The sequence below is a fragment of the Lepisosteus oculatus genome, chromosome 4, assembly GCF_040954835.1.
Source record: "Lepisosteus oculatus isolate fLepOcu1 chromosome 4, fLepOcu1.hap2, whole genome shotgun sequence".
Taxonomy (NCBI): domain Eukaryota; kingdom Metazoa; phylum Chordata; class Actinopteri; order Semionotiformes; family Lepisosteidae; genus Lepisosteus; species Lepisosteus oculatus.
In genome coordinates, this window is record NC_090699.1 from 61,092,481 (window position 1) to 61,107,707 (window position 15,227).

General features: G+C 36.2%; 1 protein-coding gene across 3 annotated transcripts; it reads right to left on the reverse strand.

Moving 5' to 3' along the window:
• Positions 1–1,493: 1,493 nt before the first annotated feature.
• Positions 1,494–14,653, reverse strand: tpra1 (transmembrane protein, adipocyte asscociated 1). 3 transcript variants are annotated; one of them, XM_015348317.2, is made up of 12 exons: positions 14,535–14,653; positions 14,055–14,129; positions 10,023–10,217; positions 9,424–9,556; positions 8,639–8,725; positions 8,244–8,316; positions 7,872–7,951; positions 7,377–7,487; positions 6,797–6,857; positions 6,140–6,242; positions 5,563–5,643; positions 1,494–4,263 (listed from the first exon to the last, which is right to left on the reverse strand). In XM_015348317.2, exons 3-12 carry the CDS (start codon positions 10,199–10,201, stop codon positions 4,026–4,028), a joined length of 1,146 nt encoding a protein of 381 aa, XP_015203803.1. In that variant the 5' UTR covers positions 10,202–10,217; positions 14,055–14,129; positions 14,535–14,653; the 3' UTR covers positions 1,494–4,025. The 3 variants fall into 3 exon arrangements, with proteins under 3 accessions (XP_015203803.1, XP_006631071.1, XP_015203804.1); XM_006631008.2 differs by lacking the exons at positions 14,055–14,129; positions 14,535–14,653 and adding an exon at positions 13,943–14,048; XM_015348318.2 differs by lacking the exons at positions 14,055–14,129; positions 14,535–14,653 and adding an exon at positions 11,938–12,368.
• Positions 14,654–15,227: the final 574 nt, after the last annotated feature.

The window sequence follows — 15,227 nt, forward strand, 5'->3', positions numbered from 1 at the left end:
CTGGGATTTTTAATGACCACGGTTTTACGTCTCATCCGAAAGACGGCGCCTGTTTTACAGTATATATATAAGTCCCAGTCACTACACTGGGGCATTAGGACCCACATGAGCTGCAGGGTGAGCGCCCCCTGCTGGCCCCACTAACACCTCCTCCAGCAGCAACCTTAGTTTTTCCCAGGAGGTCTCCTATCCAGGTACTGACCAGGCTCACACCTGCTTAGCTTCAGTGGGTTGCCAGTTGTGAGTTGCAGGGTGATATGGCTGCTGGCTACTATATAGTACCATTATAATTATATACAAAAACAAAGAGTTTCAGAGTTGGCACTAAATCGTTTTTGACAATTATGCTGGTCTGACTAATTGAACCATCAAAACTTAAAACTAGTAAACTAATAATCTGTCTGCACATTAATTCACATCTCATGTTTACTTGATTTTGACAGCCTTAATTACACTCCATTTCAACGTTTTAGTATGTCTAGGTTACAGAGCGTCCCAATCCGAGAGGGAATTTGAAAATTGGGAACTAGAAACCCTTATTACTCCCTAAATACCAATGTTTCCAGCTCTTTATTGTGTATTGGCAGCTACCTCCACATACAGCAGTCCTAATTTTTAAGGGTTAGCTATTTATTGACTGTTTGTGTCCCCTCAACTAAAGCATTTGTAAAGCTTAAACACAGACTGTAGAATTACAGAGGCATTAAAATGCTATGCCATAAAAAAACAGTCCTGCCCCCTTTGTATTACCTATAATTTATCTGCATTTGAGATCATCAGTGAACATCACATCATATCATTGTTGAACTCCAGATACACCTACACTTCCTTTGAACGTGAGGGAGTTCTTTAATTTCCCAATACACTTTGAACACTGGAAAATCTTGCTTTCTATTCTATTTGTCTGGGAATTTGCAATGATTATCTAAACCAAATTGGATTTTCCAAGTACCTCAACATTTTTAATCCGGACTTAAAACTCATTTTTGCACTTCAACTTTCTCGTTTAATTTACCGTTTTAATTTATGTATACCTTCCTCTTTTATGAAATAAAGCTATTACTCCTATATTTACTTTGTCACATTCATACCATGAACAGCTTCCAACCTCAAACTTCCATGGAATTGGATGAAACGATAAGTAAAGACTAAGGCGGATCTAAGAAAAAGTATATACCTGCATTTTTCTTCCAAATTCCAGTAGGCCTACAGAATTATTTAATCTTGGGAGTTTGGATCATAGATTTCAAACCCACTTGAGAGTACTGTTCAAGTAACTGTATATTATACTGTAAATGGATATAAAAGTGCTTATACATGTAAGCACATTACACTGTTTATTCCTTAACCAGCTGAAACAAATACAAAACGTTAGCTTTCAGCTTTTAAGGCATATGTAAGATTTGTTTTTCCCTCTTACCATGAGTTTTCTACTTCTACTTTGGCAAAACAAAATCTAACTAAACATTGACAAAAGAAATAGAAAGCAGGCAGACAGGAAGCGTTTTTAATAATCACTTTCTAGGAATGTTTAACATACCACAATAATACTCTATAGAAATACATACAATTAAATAAAACCATTTTCTTAATAAAAAATGTTTAATTTTTACATGCTTTCATGTTGGTCTTGCAATGATGAATCAAGTGTTGTGTTGATCCCTGCCCTAATACAAATTCCAAGCCTCCACAATTCCACCAGTCAAATACCTCCAACAGAACCCAGGGTCATCTTGAATTCATCTATCTTGATGCCAGTCTTCAGCTCCAGACCAAATTCCATGGGAGAAAAATATTTTTCAATTAGAGGCAACTTCCTCTGAAAACATTTCCCTGTGCAACTTTTATTATGCTGCATCAAAATCCCAACACAGATTTGCCATATTAAAGGGCCAGTTCAAAATTTGGTCACAATATTCAAAACAAAGTGTATCATTTAACATTTAAGAAACAGAAAAATCTCATAGTGGGAAAGTTTCTGTGGTCTATATTTAAATATTTCAATCACTCTTTTTTTAATAAAATACGCAGTCCAAAGAAGCTTAGCCCAAAGTGCAAAAGTTAGAGTACTCTTTCCAGTTAAATTTCACACAGGTCAAAAACCTTTTTCACTGCCAAACATGGATTTAATTCTTGCTAAGAAACATTGTATAATACTTGTGCTGTAATTGTGACATCTGCACCTCTGTTAAACCCTATGAAAGCACAAAAATATTCTGATTTGGCAATTCAGATTTACACAATACAGTATTCAAAAATAATTAAAATTACAAATGTTTCCAATTCACGGCTCACAAAAAAAATGTTCATCTTCACTGTACAAGCAGATGTAACAATCCACATCATCCTATCTATTCCCTGAAACGCAAAAGTCCAGCATTTCCAGATGCAAAATCCAGCCCAGATTATTGCCTTACAAGTTAAGGAAACTAGTTAACTACTGAAGAAGTCTTGATAACAATATAATCCATTTCAGGGGAATCATTAAAGCAAAAAATATTTATTCAAGAGGTGTCAGTGCTGAGAAATAGTACTTAATATCAAGACACTGTATCCTTCTATTTCTGATATACTGGATCTGAGTGTTCCATATAGTTTTCTGAGAACTTATTTGTCTAATACTAGTACAGCAACACATTTCTAGTGCTACTGATAAGGTTACAGCTCCAGATTTTGTAAAGGCCAAAACACAAACAGGGAACTACCACGGTTAAAAATCACAGCTTGTATGCAATCCCGATTTATAAAAATTGTTAAACAAAAGAGGAGGTTACATAGAGTGATATTGGGGAAAATGTTCCAAGTTTGTACAAGTAAAGCAGGAGACTGCATTCATGCATTCACCATGCAATCAATAAAGGAACCAGTAAAGATTTCTTTCTACTTTTCAGCTCCACACTGAATATTAGAAAAAAAACAGTTAAACACATATTTTAGCTATGGATCCTTCTTCAGCCTCCTCATTCCTGAGGTAGGATTCACAGCTGAAACAATGAGTTCCATCCTGCTTCTCAGAGTGCAATTAACATCTGCTTGGTTCTCAATTACAGTTATGGAAATTTTAAGTATTTTTTAATCAGATGTTCAGTACGTTCTCATTAAAACAATGTCTTACTGGGCGGGTCCATCAAACATTAATTACAAACTATGCGCACATAGGAATAAATAAGACTCTTTCTCATACACCTTATTTATATTTTAATGCTCTTCTATAGAATTTCTTTTAGTGCACTAAAGTGGTTAAATTCCAGCACACTGGTCCTACCATGGAAACACAACTTTTCTAAATTCCCTTAATATCAGGGAAAAAGTAACAAAGCAGCTGTTGATTACAGGATAAAAAGGGAAAAAATAATTTATGACAGAAATAAGCTAGTTGACACTGGTTGGTATTTATCCATTTAACTGATAAATTACTGTTTTGGCTGAACATTTGCAACTGCTCCATAAATCATGTTGACTAGAATTTCTACAAACCGAACCCCTCTGGTGAATTTGCTACAGCCAAAGCTATAGCAGTGTTATTACATTGAAGCACCAAAAACAAAACTCTTAAGTGACGATTTAAGTTAAATTAACCCCTCTAAGAAACTCCAGTAAAGTCTCTTATTTCCCATATAATCAAAGCAGCATGTATGTCAGTGTTTCACGCCATCAATAAAGCATTAGTTAAAAGCTTTTTTTAAAAAAAATAAAAGAATCACTTGTAATACAATGTAAATGCTGAGTCTGAGAGAAAATGAGGATGACTTGGCAAAAACCGTGAGGCAAAATGATTTGAGAATTATGTCTGCCAGCTCATTTCCCTTTCTCATGTGGGACAGCAGGGAGCCGAGATTACCTGTTGCAAATTTCAGATTGGAATGTATATACTGTACATTTACTGCTTTGCTCAAAAGCAACATCCATGTTGCTAAGTATCCCCATGAATGGATTTATAAAATCCTGCACATGGTCTTTTACATTTCATGATCAGAACTGTTCCTGGAGAGGTGCAGAATCCTACCCCTCCTCTGGATTGGATTCTAGGCATTGATGGCCCTCCAGCGGTCACTATCAATACTGTTAATGCTACCCACAGGATAAGGGCCTGAGGCGACATCATCCAAGTAGGACCCCGAGGTATCTATCTGTGTGCTGGAGTAGAATCCAGGTTCATGACCATCTTTCTTGCCCACACCATAGGTCGGGGGAAGGTGAACATCTGTGTCATCAGGCTCATCGATCTGGGATTTGTAGGAAAACAGGATCTTTGGCTCTGATCTGGAGAAGGAAATGAGAGATAAATACTTATTCTTGCCAGAGTAAGATTCAAAGCTGTGACTTTATCAAATGTTTTGCTTGTGCAATAGGTTTTAATGATGTCTATTCTATGCAATAGAACAGATAATGATTATGAACATTAAAACAAATACACTTTTACTGTAGGTAGGGAACGAATCTACTGTTCGACCCTACATTTTCATATAAAGGGAGAACACATAAAATTGGACATCTTTATGCTACACCTTTCATTCAACATGACTAATTTTACAAGTTTTTGATGTCAACTGTTACATAGCTTCAATGAGTTTTTGTAAACCCATTTCACATTAAGAAATGATTTAAAGAATTTGGGGGATTCAGACTTCAAGTATGAGTTTTTGTACTGTTAGATGAGCAATAGCTTAGTAATGCATGTCTCCAAGAATCCACATCTATATAAGCATGAGAAGCTCCATTCTGGCCTTGAAAAGCACCACGATGACATTTTTATATTTCGGGATTAGAAAGAATCACCAATGATGAGTGCATTTCAAACCACATTAAAAATAAACTGTACACAGCAACTTGTAAAACCTCCAATTGACATCACAAAATACACTAAATTTCCAGGTAATGTATGTGCAACACCATGTTCTGTGACTCAGAACAAGGCAACAAAACGGACATGTTGCAGCTTTACTTCATTGTGAATACATGTCTTTTAATTCAATAAAAATATTGCATATCTGCATGCAGATCACACTGGAACATTTCTGTGGTGAAATGCCTGCTGTGCACCCTGTACTTATTTGTACATCACATTACATTAGTTATTATGTTGACAGGCGAGCAGGAAGGGCCGCATCACATTGCAATTCAGAACTCAAAGTTTGCGACAAAACGTCAGCTTAAAGTACTTTTACAAAGTTCCAGATTTCGTGTGTAATTCAAAATTTGTAAAATTTTCTACAATGTCGATTAATTTATTCTGTAACCAAGATTTAATAACCGGTCTAAGAAATTGGAACTGCAGTTTCCCTTTAAGGACCACTGCCCAGGATGTCTTATAGGTCTCTGTAAATATCCAGATTCCTAAGAACAAGGAAAGGCTATTAGCAAACAACCAAGTAAATAATGAGTTCAATAGGCGATTGTGGGTTCAGGTGAAACCTTTAGTCCCTCCAGGATTAGAGTTGTGCACTCTTTGATATAAACTATTAAATGAAGGTAATGATGATAAATAATAAAAGCCTTAACGTATCATACATTAAACCTTAACATACACATTAAACAAACCAAAAGGGACACTCTACATACCCAAAAAATCCTTTCAAGAATGTCACGTAGATCAGGGGAGCAAACACGGAAAAATATAGGAACGTAGTCACGTCAACGCAGCTGTTAAAACAGACCCCAAAACAACAAAAAAGTTAGACCTTACAGAATCACATGATCCGGAAATTGTAAAGTTCTGTTTTAAAGCAATTGAATCCATGGGCCTAGTTTCATTCATCAAAAGAATTTTATAAAACAAAGCAATAACTATTTTTTGTCACTGCCTCATCAGGAATTTTTATCCATAACCTTACTCTTACAAATCCATGTCCTTCAGTTCTACGCCACATTGCAGCTAATGTGGTTAAATGATTACATTTTGCTATCCAGCACTTATCAAGTAATTTTATAAAGCCTTTGGAATTCTATAAATGCAAGCCTAGATACTACTTCAGTTAATTAATCACATACATCATGCTGTGTTGTGGTTCTCATTAATACTATATTTTTTCTAGGTATAGTAATAAATACAGCGCAAAATCGCTTAAAACAAACATGAGTCCTTTCTGCTGGAGAGTGGGAGTAAGACGACAGCGATTAGACCTCAACAAATACATACCAGAGTCCTTCTGTGATATCCGCACACAGTAATGCACTGCCCAGACCCTGTACTAGGTTCAGCAATGACAGGATACCAGCATATACATAAAAACTCTTCTTGGCTGCAAAATACACAGGCCTCATTCATTGTACAAGGCATCATGTTTTATGCGGTTCTACAACTGCAACTCCATATCATGTCATTTCTAGCTGTAAGTTAACTCTAAACTATCTGGCATAGCATAATGGCATAGTTAGCATGTTCTTCTTACATGTAAAAGACTGATGAAGTATACAAATGAAGTATGTTTGATGAAGTATACAAATGCGGTCTTTGTCCCACAAGGTAATGTATGTTACTTATAAAATAAAGACAGAAATATTGTATATAAGATACCATTGCAAATATTGTCTAAATCTTAATAAGTGTTAACGGAATAGAACCCATTTAAAAGCATGCAACGCATTTTAATTCAAAAGCCAGCAGGATACAACTGCTGTCACTGCAGCAATAAGTGAAGTATGTTACCTCCTGGTCAAAATATTTCATTGTTAATTTTTAAATATAAACTGCACTGGCTGTTAATTGCTGCTTTAATTTACATTTTTAAATACTTTGCACTCCAAATTCAGGACACTACCATCATCTTGGTCAAATATGTGAACTGATACTCACATGGAAGAGATATTCTTTCCTTTAAAGGTGTTTTTGGAAGGATGACTATCAGGGAATAGATCTGTAAGGCAAAAAAACTTTGAATCCCTCCAAGCAGCTTATGTAGGTTTTCTGATGTTCTTACCCAAAAAAAACACTTTAAGCAAAATGACTTTATTAACAGAAAAATGTATTTTTATTTGCTAATTAACTAATTAATTTTCTCTTTCAGGACCGAAAATCTGATTTATTTCTCAGCTGTGTGAATGCTGTCAACTGAATACTCCTGGGAGTTAAAAAAACAACATACATATAAGCTTCCTGCAGTTTAGAGACCCACACTATAACAATATGACATACTTTATTGAAGTGCAATTATCAATTATTCCTAAGGTACATGGTAGTGAAGTATCAAACATATCAGTGTCACTACATTGAAGTGCAATTTTCTTGTACTTCCTAAACATAAAAATAAAGCACAATAATCTGCAGTAAAAAATGTTTAGTTAAATAATAGTTTATAATATAATATTTCTCCTTCATATATTTGAATTGGGTATTCCAATAGCAATCGGTATCCCCAGCCTTTGATTCTCAGTACCAGGAAGAAGAAGCAGGAACTAGCAAGCCAGAAATGTCTTCCTCCATGGCCATAGATGTTAAAGTCCTCTGCTGAGAGATGGACATCTGGGTACAGGATCTCTAAGGTCCCCTGAAGACATCAAGACAAAGTCAGATTTATGTAGTACACCACCCCAAAGTGACTACCTGCAGTCCTCTCTCCTCTGGATGTACTGATATTCATATTTCCTAAGTAATACCCTTTAATACTTCATTTTAAGCCTGGTTAAGTCACTTTGATTCAGTCACTTTTCAAAGCCCAAAGCTGTTTAGAATCATTCCAGATTGAACTGTACAAACAACTCACCATGTTGTATGTGTGTATTGTGCAATTATACCCAGTCACTGATTAAAAGCTTTTACAGTGTAGTGAAAAAAAGTTACCAAAGGAAAGCAAATATTTTTGGTGGGTACTCACAAGAACTCTAGAGACATAAACACTGGATGAACCTTTATTCCCAAAAATCTGCTATACCTGAGTGATAGAATAGGCCAGTGCCAGCACAGCAGTGATCGCTAAGACACGCTTTATGCTTGATTTGCTTTCAAGGTGACCTGTAAACAGAGAGTAAAGAAAAGTATTAATGGGTGTTAATACAAGTGTGCACATAAAACAGTTTGCTAATGCTTTTGGAGTTTGTTTGATGAATTAGCATAAACAAAAGAAAACCTAATGGATGTACTGTAACAGAGATAAAAACCATTCTGATTTTCTCCAAAAATATAATACAACAAATAATATGACCAGTAAATAATTAAGAAATAACTTTACTAACATGAAATACCTGTCGGATGTATTATTTTTTCACTCTTTTACACTTGTAACGTTGCCAATTGCGAGACCTACCAAAAGCAAGACCTAGTATGATAACACTGAGCTCAATGGCAAGCAGGAAGAATCGTGTTATCTCCCAAAGAACCTGCAAAAACAAGGGTTTGAGCAAATATCAGTTTCTCACCTAAGAGCTATGAAGTGGTCAGTAAAAAAAGCAGTTTTACTGTTAATGCTTTTTACAAGGACTGCAAGGTAAAATCAGGGTAAAAGGCAAAAGGAACAAAGCCAAACACAATCATTACACTCTAGAGTTGCATCTCACCATTTAGTGCAACAGAGTTACAAACGTAAAACAAATACTTCTCAGATTAAGCTACATAGGTCACATATAAAAGTTCATATCCACTGCTGAACGCACCTGATTAGATACTACCCAAAACAAATTCACAGTGAGGGATGTGCACTACCTTGTCAATGATGGTAGCTGCACTAGAAGCACTAACAGTCATGGAGACTACAGCACGGGTAATTCCAACAGCAGCTACGACGAACACCTGGAAGTGAAAGACAAGAGCTGGTTACCCAGAAGTCAGTGAACCCTTTGTATCTGTCCAACCACTCAGGCAAATCATCATTCTAAAGAGCTAAAGTTCTGCAGGCACGATAAACAAACACAGTACATCTTGTTAATATATTGCAGTAGTTCAGGTGGGTAGAGGTTCACTCACACCTGAAGAAGGCTCCACGGCTGAACTTACTTGTTCCTTTGTAAATATATTTATTTCAATCTTCCATAAAGACATCTGTGTCACCATATACATCTTTACAGCACAAGGAAATATAATGCCTAATTGCTTGCCAGCTATATACAAGATCTATACATCAGAGACAACAATCTAGGAAAGCAACATCACTTCTGTCCTGACTTGTAAAATCAATATTTATGCTCATCCTTCACTTCTAGAGTAAAGACAGGTTCTAACTAAAAAAAAAAATCACATGAACCTCTTGTCCAAAAGTAAAGCCTAGCAACAGTGTGGACATTTTGTTTCAGTTGCTGAGAAAAGTATTTTGGGATATCCAGTTCACGGCTGGGAGTTTAACAGAGAGATTATTTTATCGTTTTAAATGGGGATTCAAAAATGTCATAAACAGCACCTCTGAATTCAAAACCTTTGAAAGAAAATGGCTAAGCCTTACTGACTTAAAGGATTAATTCGTATTACATTTCTTATTTTTTTATTGTGCTCACCAGTATATAAAAAGTAATAAAAATGGGACTGGAAGTAATACGGATCTTGGCTCGGGCAGATGGCAGCTTCCAGACCAGAAACGCAAAGAATGCCACATTCGGGATAAGAAGAAGAAGATCCCAGAATCGAACTCTGCAAAGGAAGTGGCAGTAAAGGGAATAGAGGAGTTAGACACAAGAAGAATAAAATACAATTTAACAATGTAAAAATTAAAAAAAAAACATTGCTTGATTGACCCCATGGTTGAGGGAGAGGCATCTTGTGGTTTCTGGCCTTTTTAAAATAAACTGATAACTTGACTGCTTAAGAAAACACCTTTAACAAATTCATCTGAGGCATGACTGGAATTCATCAGAACAGCAAACTATGGAAGAATCCAGCTAGTCTAACGCTTCAACTTAATCTGACTTACTCAAACTAATCCGGACGAGTTACATGCATGATTTATTGCACTCTTCCTACCCAAGAAAGCCCTGTCAACACTTTTTCTTCCAGAAAACAAGAGAAGAAAAAAGCCTGTTGGTTTTGGCTACACATTCATGCATAAAATCCTTACTCATTTTCCATCACTCACCAGGCTGAAATTGAGGAAACTCACCTGGAGTCGCCGATGTCTTCAAACAGAATCTGAAGGCACTTGTGTGGCTTGGAGATGTTAGCTCCGGGGTCTGGCTGCCATGTTGGGGACACAGAGCTGTTCTCGATTGCTGGTAGCAGGGTTAAGCTTTCACCTCCATAGTCAGCAAACCTCACCACTGTGTTCGCAGCCTCCAACATCCTGCAACTGTCCTGCCTGATGACACCAACAGCGCACACTTAGTGACCCACTCAGAATACTGGTTCCACCAGGATGGGACACTTTTCTAGGCATTTGTGGTTTTAAGTAGGACAGCAAATCTAAAGTAGGACATTCATCCAGATATCCATATATACATGTATATAGGTGTCATGCTTACTATTATTTTTAGAGTATTAAAATTTATGAACTAGAAAATGTATGAACTAATGTAAAAATAGCAAGTTAATGTCATTACACAGAAATACAGCAGATATTACATTATTCACGTTTCCTCCATTTCAAAACATTCTTAAAAAGTCGAAGGTGTTTTGAAAGCAAATTTGCTCATACCTGGATCAAATTTGCCCTAAATGAAAACATCCCCAAATCAACGGTATCATCCCTTTGAATTCTATTCAAGTAGTGACCCCTGTAAAACATTATGGGCTTTTGCTGTGGTAAAAAAACATATAGCAATCACATTAAATATTGTGGCCTTTTCACAGTAGGGGGGGGATTATTTCAGTTAATTTACATCCAGTAAATGATCAATTCTATGAGGCATCCACCTTGCATACACAAAACTTATAAAACAGTTTTTTTTTGGTTGCAGTCATCATGGTTGCAGTCAACCTTTAGTTAAATCCAGGTAACTCCACATACATGAACATATAAGAAAATGTCCTTCCAAAAACAAACTGATGGCTGTATCTTATCCATTGTTTGCAGAGAAACAATGGAAGCAAACTACTTAAGGTCAGTAGTTCCAACAGGAAAAAGGAGAAAATGATATGCAAAGAAAGCCATTCACCCAGAAACCATCTATTCCATAACGGAGCCTACCTATTACAAGAAAGTTTTAGCTTCACAAATCATATTCCCTTATGACTGCACTGACAGATCACATGAATTCCTTTAAGGAGGTCAAAACCTCAAACAAGAAATGAAAATGTAAGGCAACACCTAGTAAAAAAACGCTCAACTACTGCAATGGGATATAAAATCACACTGTATCGATCGACACCCTACAAACTACAACAGGTTAAAAGCACATATTGCTCCTCTACTACAGTGTATCCTTACAATGACTACCTTACATTATATCATGCTCACTCATACTAGTTGCAAGGAAGATGGTTTTATTTTTTTATGCATAGTAGTTGAAACTTTCACTCACAGGCAAACATTTCTACCCTTTAATAGAGCTTGGAAATCACTGGAGCAGTCTGAATGAAGCACCTTGCTGAATAATCCCAATTGGGATTTGAACCTACAACCTTTCAGGTACAAGTCCAGAGCCCTGACCAATACTCCACAATATTTTGTCCTTCTTAAAAAACAAAATATGTCAAATTACAGTTAACAGGTCACCTTTACACAACTTTCTTTATCTTCATCAGTCGGAATCAATATTCATCATTGAATCAAATTCTGAGAAACTGAATTCAGAGTGAATTTGAGGGTCTAGAAAGCTACACATATCTAAGATAAGATTTTATTGTCCCCTGAGGAAATTGTTTTATGGACACACAGCACTCCTGTACATTTAAATAGAATGCAGACAAAAAAAAAAAAGAAAAGAAAAACATTGCACATTATTCTATTTAAAAGATAAACGTTATACATCTCTCTATTGCACATGTATAACACATACTGTAACAACATGTAACATTTATAAACACATCACAAAACATATTGCACTCAAGTGGGTTGTAAGAGTCAAAATTGTGTTTACCCTTGACATTTGCGTTGAAAGTCTTGGTGAATAGTGGAACAAAGGAATGCTGATGTTACTACTTGTTAAATCTACTTGTTACTACATCTATGAAAGTAATATACAGTTTCTCCCCTGACCTACCGCACCCTGACAAACCCTTTTAAGTGTAAAATCCAGCACACTACCACACACCTTGTCTAACTCAGTGTCCTTTAGGCTGCTGACTGATAGGCAAACAGCTGTTATACCACTGGTCCTCAAATTCTTCACACTGCAAATTCCTGCCAGCAGCAACAGTCCCTGCACTCGTATATTTGAGTGACATTCATATTTTAAGAAGGCGGGGGGGGCAAACTCTTTCTCTCATTTTTGGCACTCTGCCGAAACTAACCTTGCTGTGGTCAAATGACTTGAAACAGCATACAGGGGAGATGACGATAAAGATAGTGCTGTTTACTTCAGCTTCCCCCAAAAAAGTCAGGGACACATACAGTATATGCCCGTGTACTTTGAGGACCACAGTTTCTACACAAATGCTCCTCCTGTATATGTTTTTGCAGTACACCACAATCCACTGCCTATACAGTATGTTTCCATCAAAACAAGGCCTGGAGAAAGATGTTTCTCTTGCCTCCCGAGCTTCATCGTTTACATTTACACAGCAAAGTAAAAATATCACATGTTTGGGAACTGGAGATTCCCTAAGAACCCAGAGTGGTCTCAGCCTGCCAGTTATGGTTTCTGAATGACTGCTTGGTTTACAGATATTTGTCTTTGCTTTATTGGGTAATTTTATTAATCCTTTATCTAGTCATCGTTTTTTATTAAGAAGAAATAAAACACCTTCTAAATTAAAAGTGACATGGACACTGTTGGGGTTCCTTATTTACTATACAGTAAGTTAAACAGCATTAGAATGTTTTCTTGTGCCGCAACAAAGTCGTGCAATGTAACACTTCGTGCAACAGGCCCTATTTCATGAAGCTCGTTCCTACAATGCTAAACTGTCCACACGTCTTGAAAAATATAAACACAGTACACATCGTGTTACAAATCAAAAAGCATTGACTGGTATCTACTGGTGCCTGTGCATGGTACTACTACCGTCAAGTTCATAACTCCATACTATGGACCATATTGACCATCTTATTACAGCACCACATGTAAACAGACCGTTTACATTCTACCATTATAACCAACCAATATCTGCTCGGATAATAAGAAAAGAGCTGCTATTTTTTTTACTGAAACAAACTGGAAATTCCACTTCAGATACAGTAAATATGTTTTGATAAACTGATGTCGCCTTTGACCTCAAGGTGACAATCCTCATTTTCATGCACATAACGCATCACGTAACACAAAAAAGGCTATTACCAGCCCTAAATAATAACAACCTTGGTCTCCCAAACCGTGAGAATCAAAAAGTTATTATCGGGTCTCTTTGGTGAGGAAACCAGTCGTCTTTATTTGCAATAAAAAGAATGCACACGTGAAATAACGATTTCTCAATTTTGAAGAGAAACAAGAAATTACCCAAATAAACTGCGCCAACCACATAAAACACTACTGTCATTTCATACTGACAATGAACATGTGAACAATGAATAAACAATGTTATGGTCTTAGCATTCAGTGAAATCTATTAAACGCCTCATAACGAATTGGAGATTTATGTAAAAATACGAAGCTAGAATATCACCTACAAACTATTTTCACTTCCTCGAAAGGATGAAAACTACATTTGACAAGGACCACGGTTCTAGTTTTTTGCAATCCCCTTGATAATAACTATGAATACTGTAGGAATGCAGTGGGTATGAATCGGACTTTAATTAATATATAAGAGCTCAGTTCTTATTTTATATCAAATGTAAAGAAGAAGAGCAGTAAGATTGATATTCCCTATAACACACAACTGTGTTTCAATATTCAGTCATGTGCATCGTAATATATGATTATGTTGCTAGTACTACTTAAAAACCTCAGAAAACCCTAACACGTTTCCAGCGAGTATACTTACTAACGTGAGTCCTTTTTACATTAGATTCAAAAGCGGGACCTCTTCCACTGCCGAATGCATTAAAACAGAAAACGCTGAAACAAAATAATAATTGGAAAAAAAAAATTGTCACCTGATTTCATTTGCTTTCCCTTCCTCGGTGAATAGTAGGGACTTCCTTCCCCCCAGAAAAAGACTCAGGGAGCGTCTGAAAAGAAACAGACTGTTAAAAAATAGTCCGGTTTTTACGAAATGGTCATGAATTTCACTAAATTCCTGTTTATTCGGAAATTATTTTTAAATAATCCTCCAGGAATGTTAATTTACATTACTCCATGGTAAATCGAGCAAGACATTTACAGTTCGACTGATAGCGAACATGACAACTACTTGCTTTTCCTGAAAATCATATATTTCACCATGAACCATTCCAACATTGTTTGGGTTCTCGTTTGATATAATATAAATGACACAGACTGCGCATCCTAGAAGAACAAAACTGGGTACATTATTAAGGTCACAGTGCGTTACACTAAGTAAGCATTGCCTTTTGGTATACAGGAATATTAATGTAATATAAGATGTAATATATATAAACTGGCGTGCTACGTACTATACACAAACTGCAATGTATTTTGTATTCCCCTGTGTTTGAAATAATTAGAAGAGGTTTTTAATCATATAAACTCTAATGTTAAAGACGTTAAACTGACTAAATTGTGACCTTATATACAACTGCCTTCCATTTTATGCAGGCCGGGGGGGGGATTATATAATGTAAAATGGCGTGTTGCATGGTGGGAATGGTAGTCTTTCGTGTTCAGAAATTAATTTAAATTCGTCAGTATTGTTGAGTTGGTTTCATGCGTTAAATTCAAGTGTTCACAGTTATGAATGCTAATTCAGCGCCCCAGGGATATACTACATTATTACATTTTGTCGGAATAATTTGATTTCACCGGCGACACATTTAGTTCAGTTTTGTTTAATACTAGGCTGTTGAATTCGAATTAAAACTATGCGCATATTGTATAACAACTGTACTGCGCCACATGAGAAACAGTACATATTACATTTTTGGTCTTTATAAAAAGACCAAGACCGTTTAAATACGAATTTAAGAAATTGGAGTACATTTTAAAAGACGTCGAAGCAGCCTGCAAATTAGACACGACCTTTTAGTCAGGTTCTGTCAGGTTCTAGTCCTCTTTTTGTCTTCCTTTTAAAAGTACACACAAGACGTAACATTTTATGTTTCTAGGCTATGTACAGCACTGTCTCCTTACATTAATTAGTTAATAATTAA

Excerpts from the sequence above, each read along its gene's own strand:
- tpra1 (XM_015348317.2), bottom strand. The coding sequence starts at position 10,201 with ATGTTGGAGGCTGCGAACACAGTGGTGAGGTTTGCTGACTATGGAGGT. Across the intron at positions 6,858-7,376 it reads GTTCCTGCTTCTTCTTCCTG|ATCTATTCCCTGATAGTCAT; the intron begins GTACTGAGAATC and ends TTTGCCTTACAG. Across the intron at positions 5,644-6,139 it reads GATATCACAGAAGGACTCTG|CTGCGTTGACGTGACTACGT; the intron begins GTATGTATTTGT and ends CTGTTTTAACAG.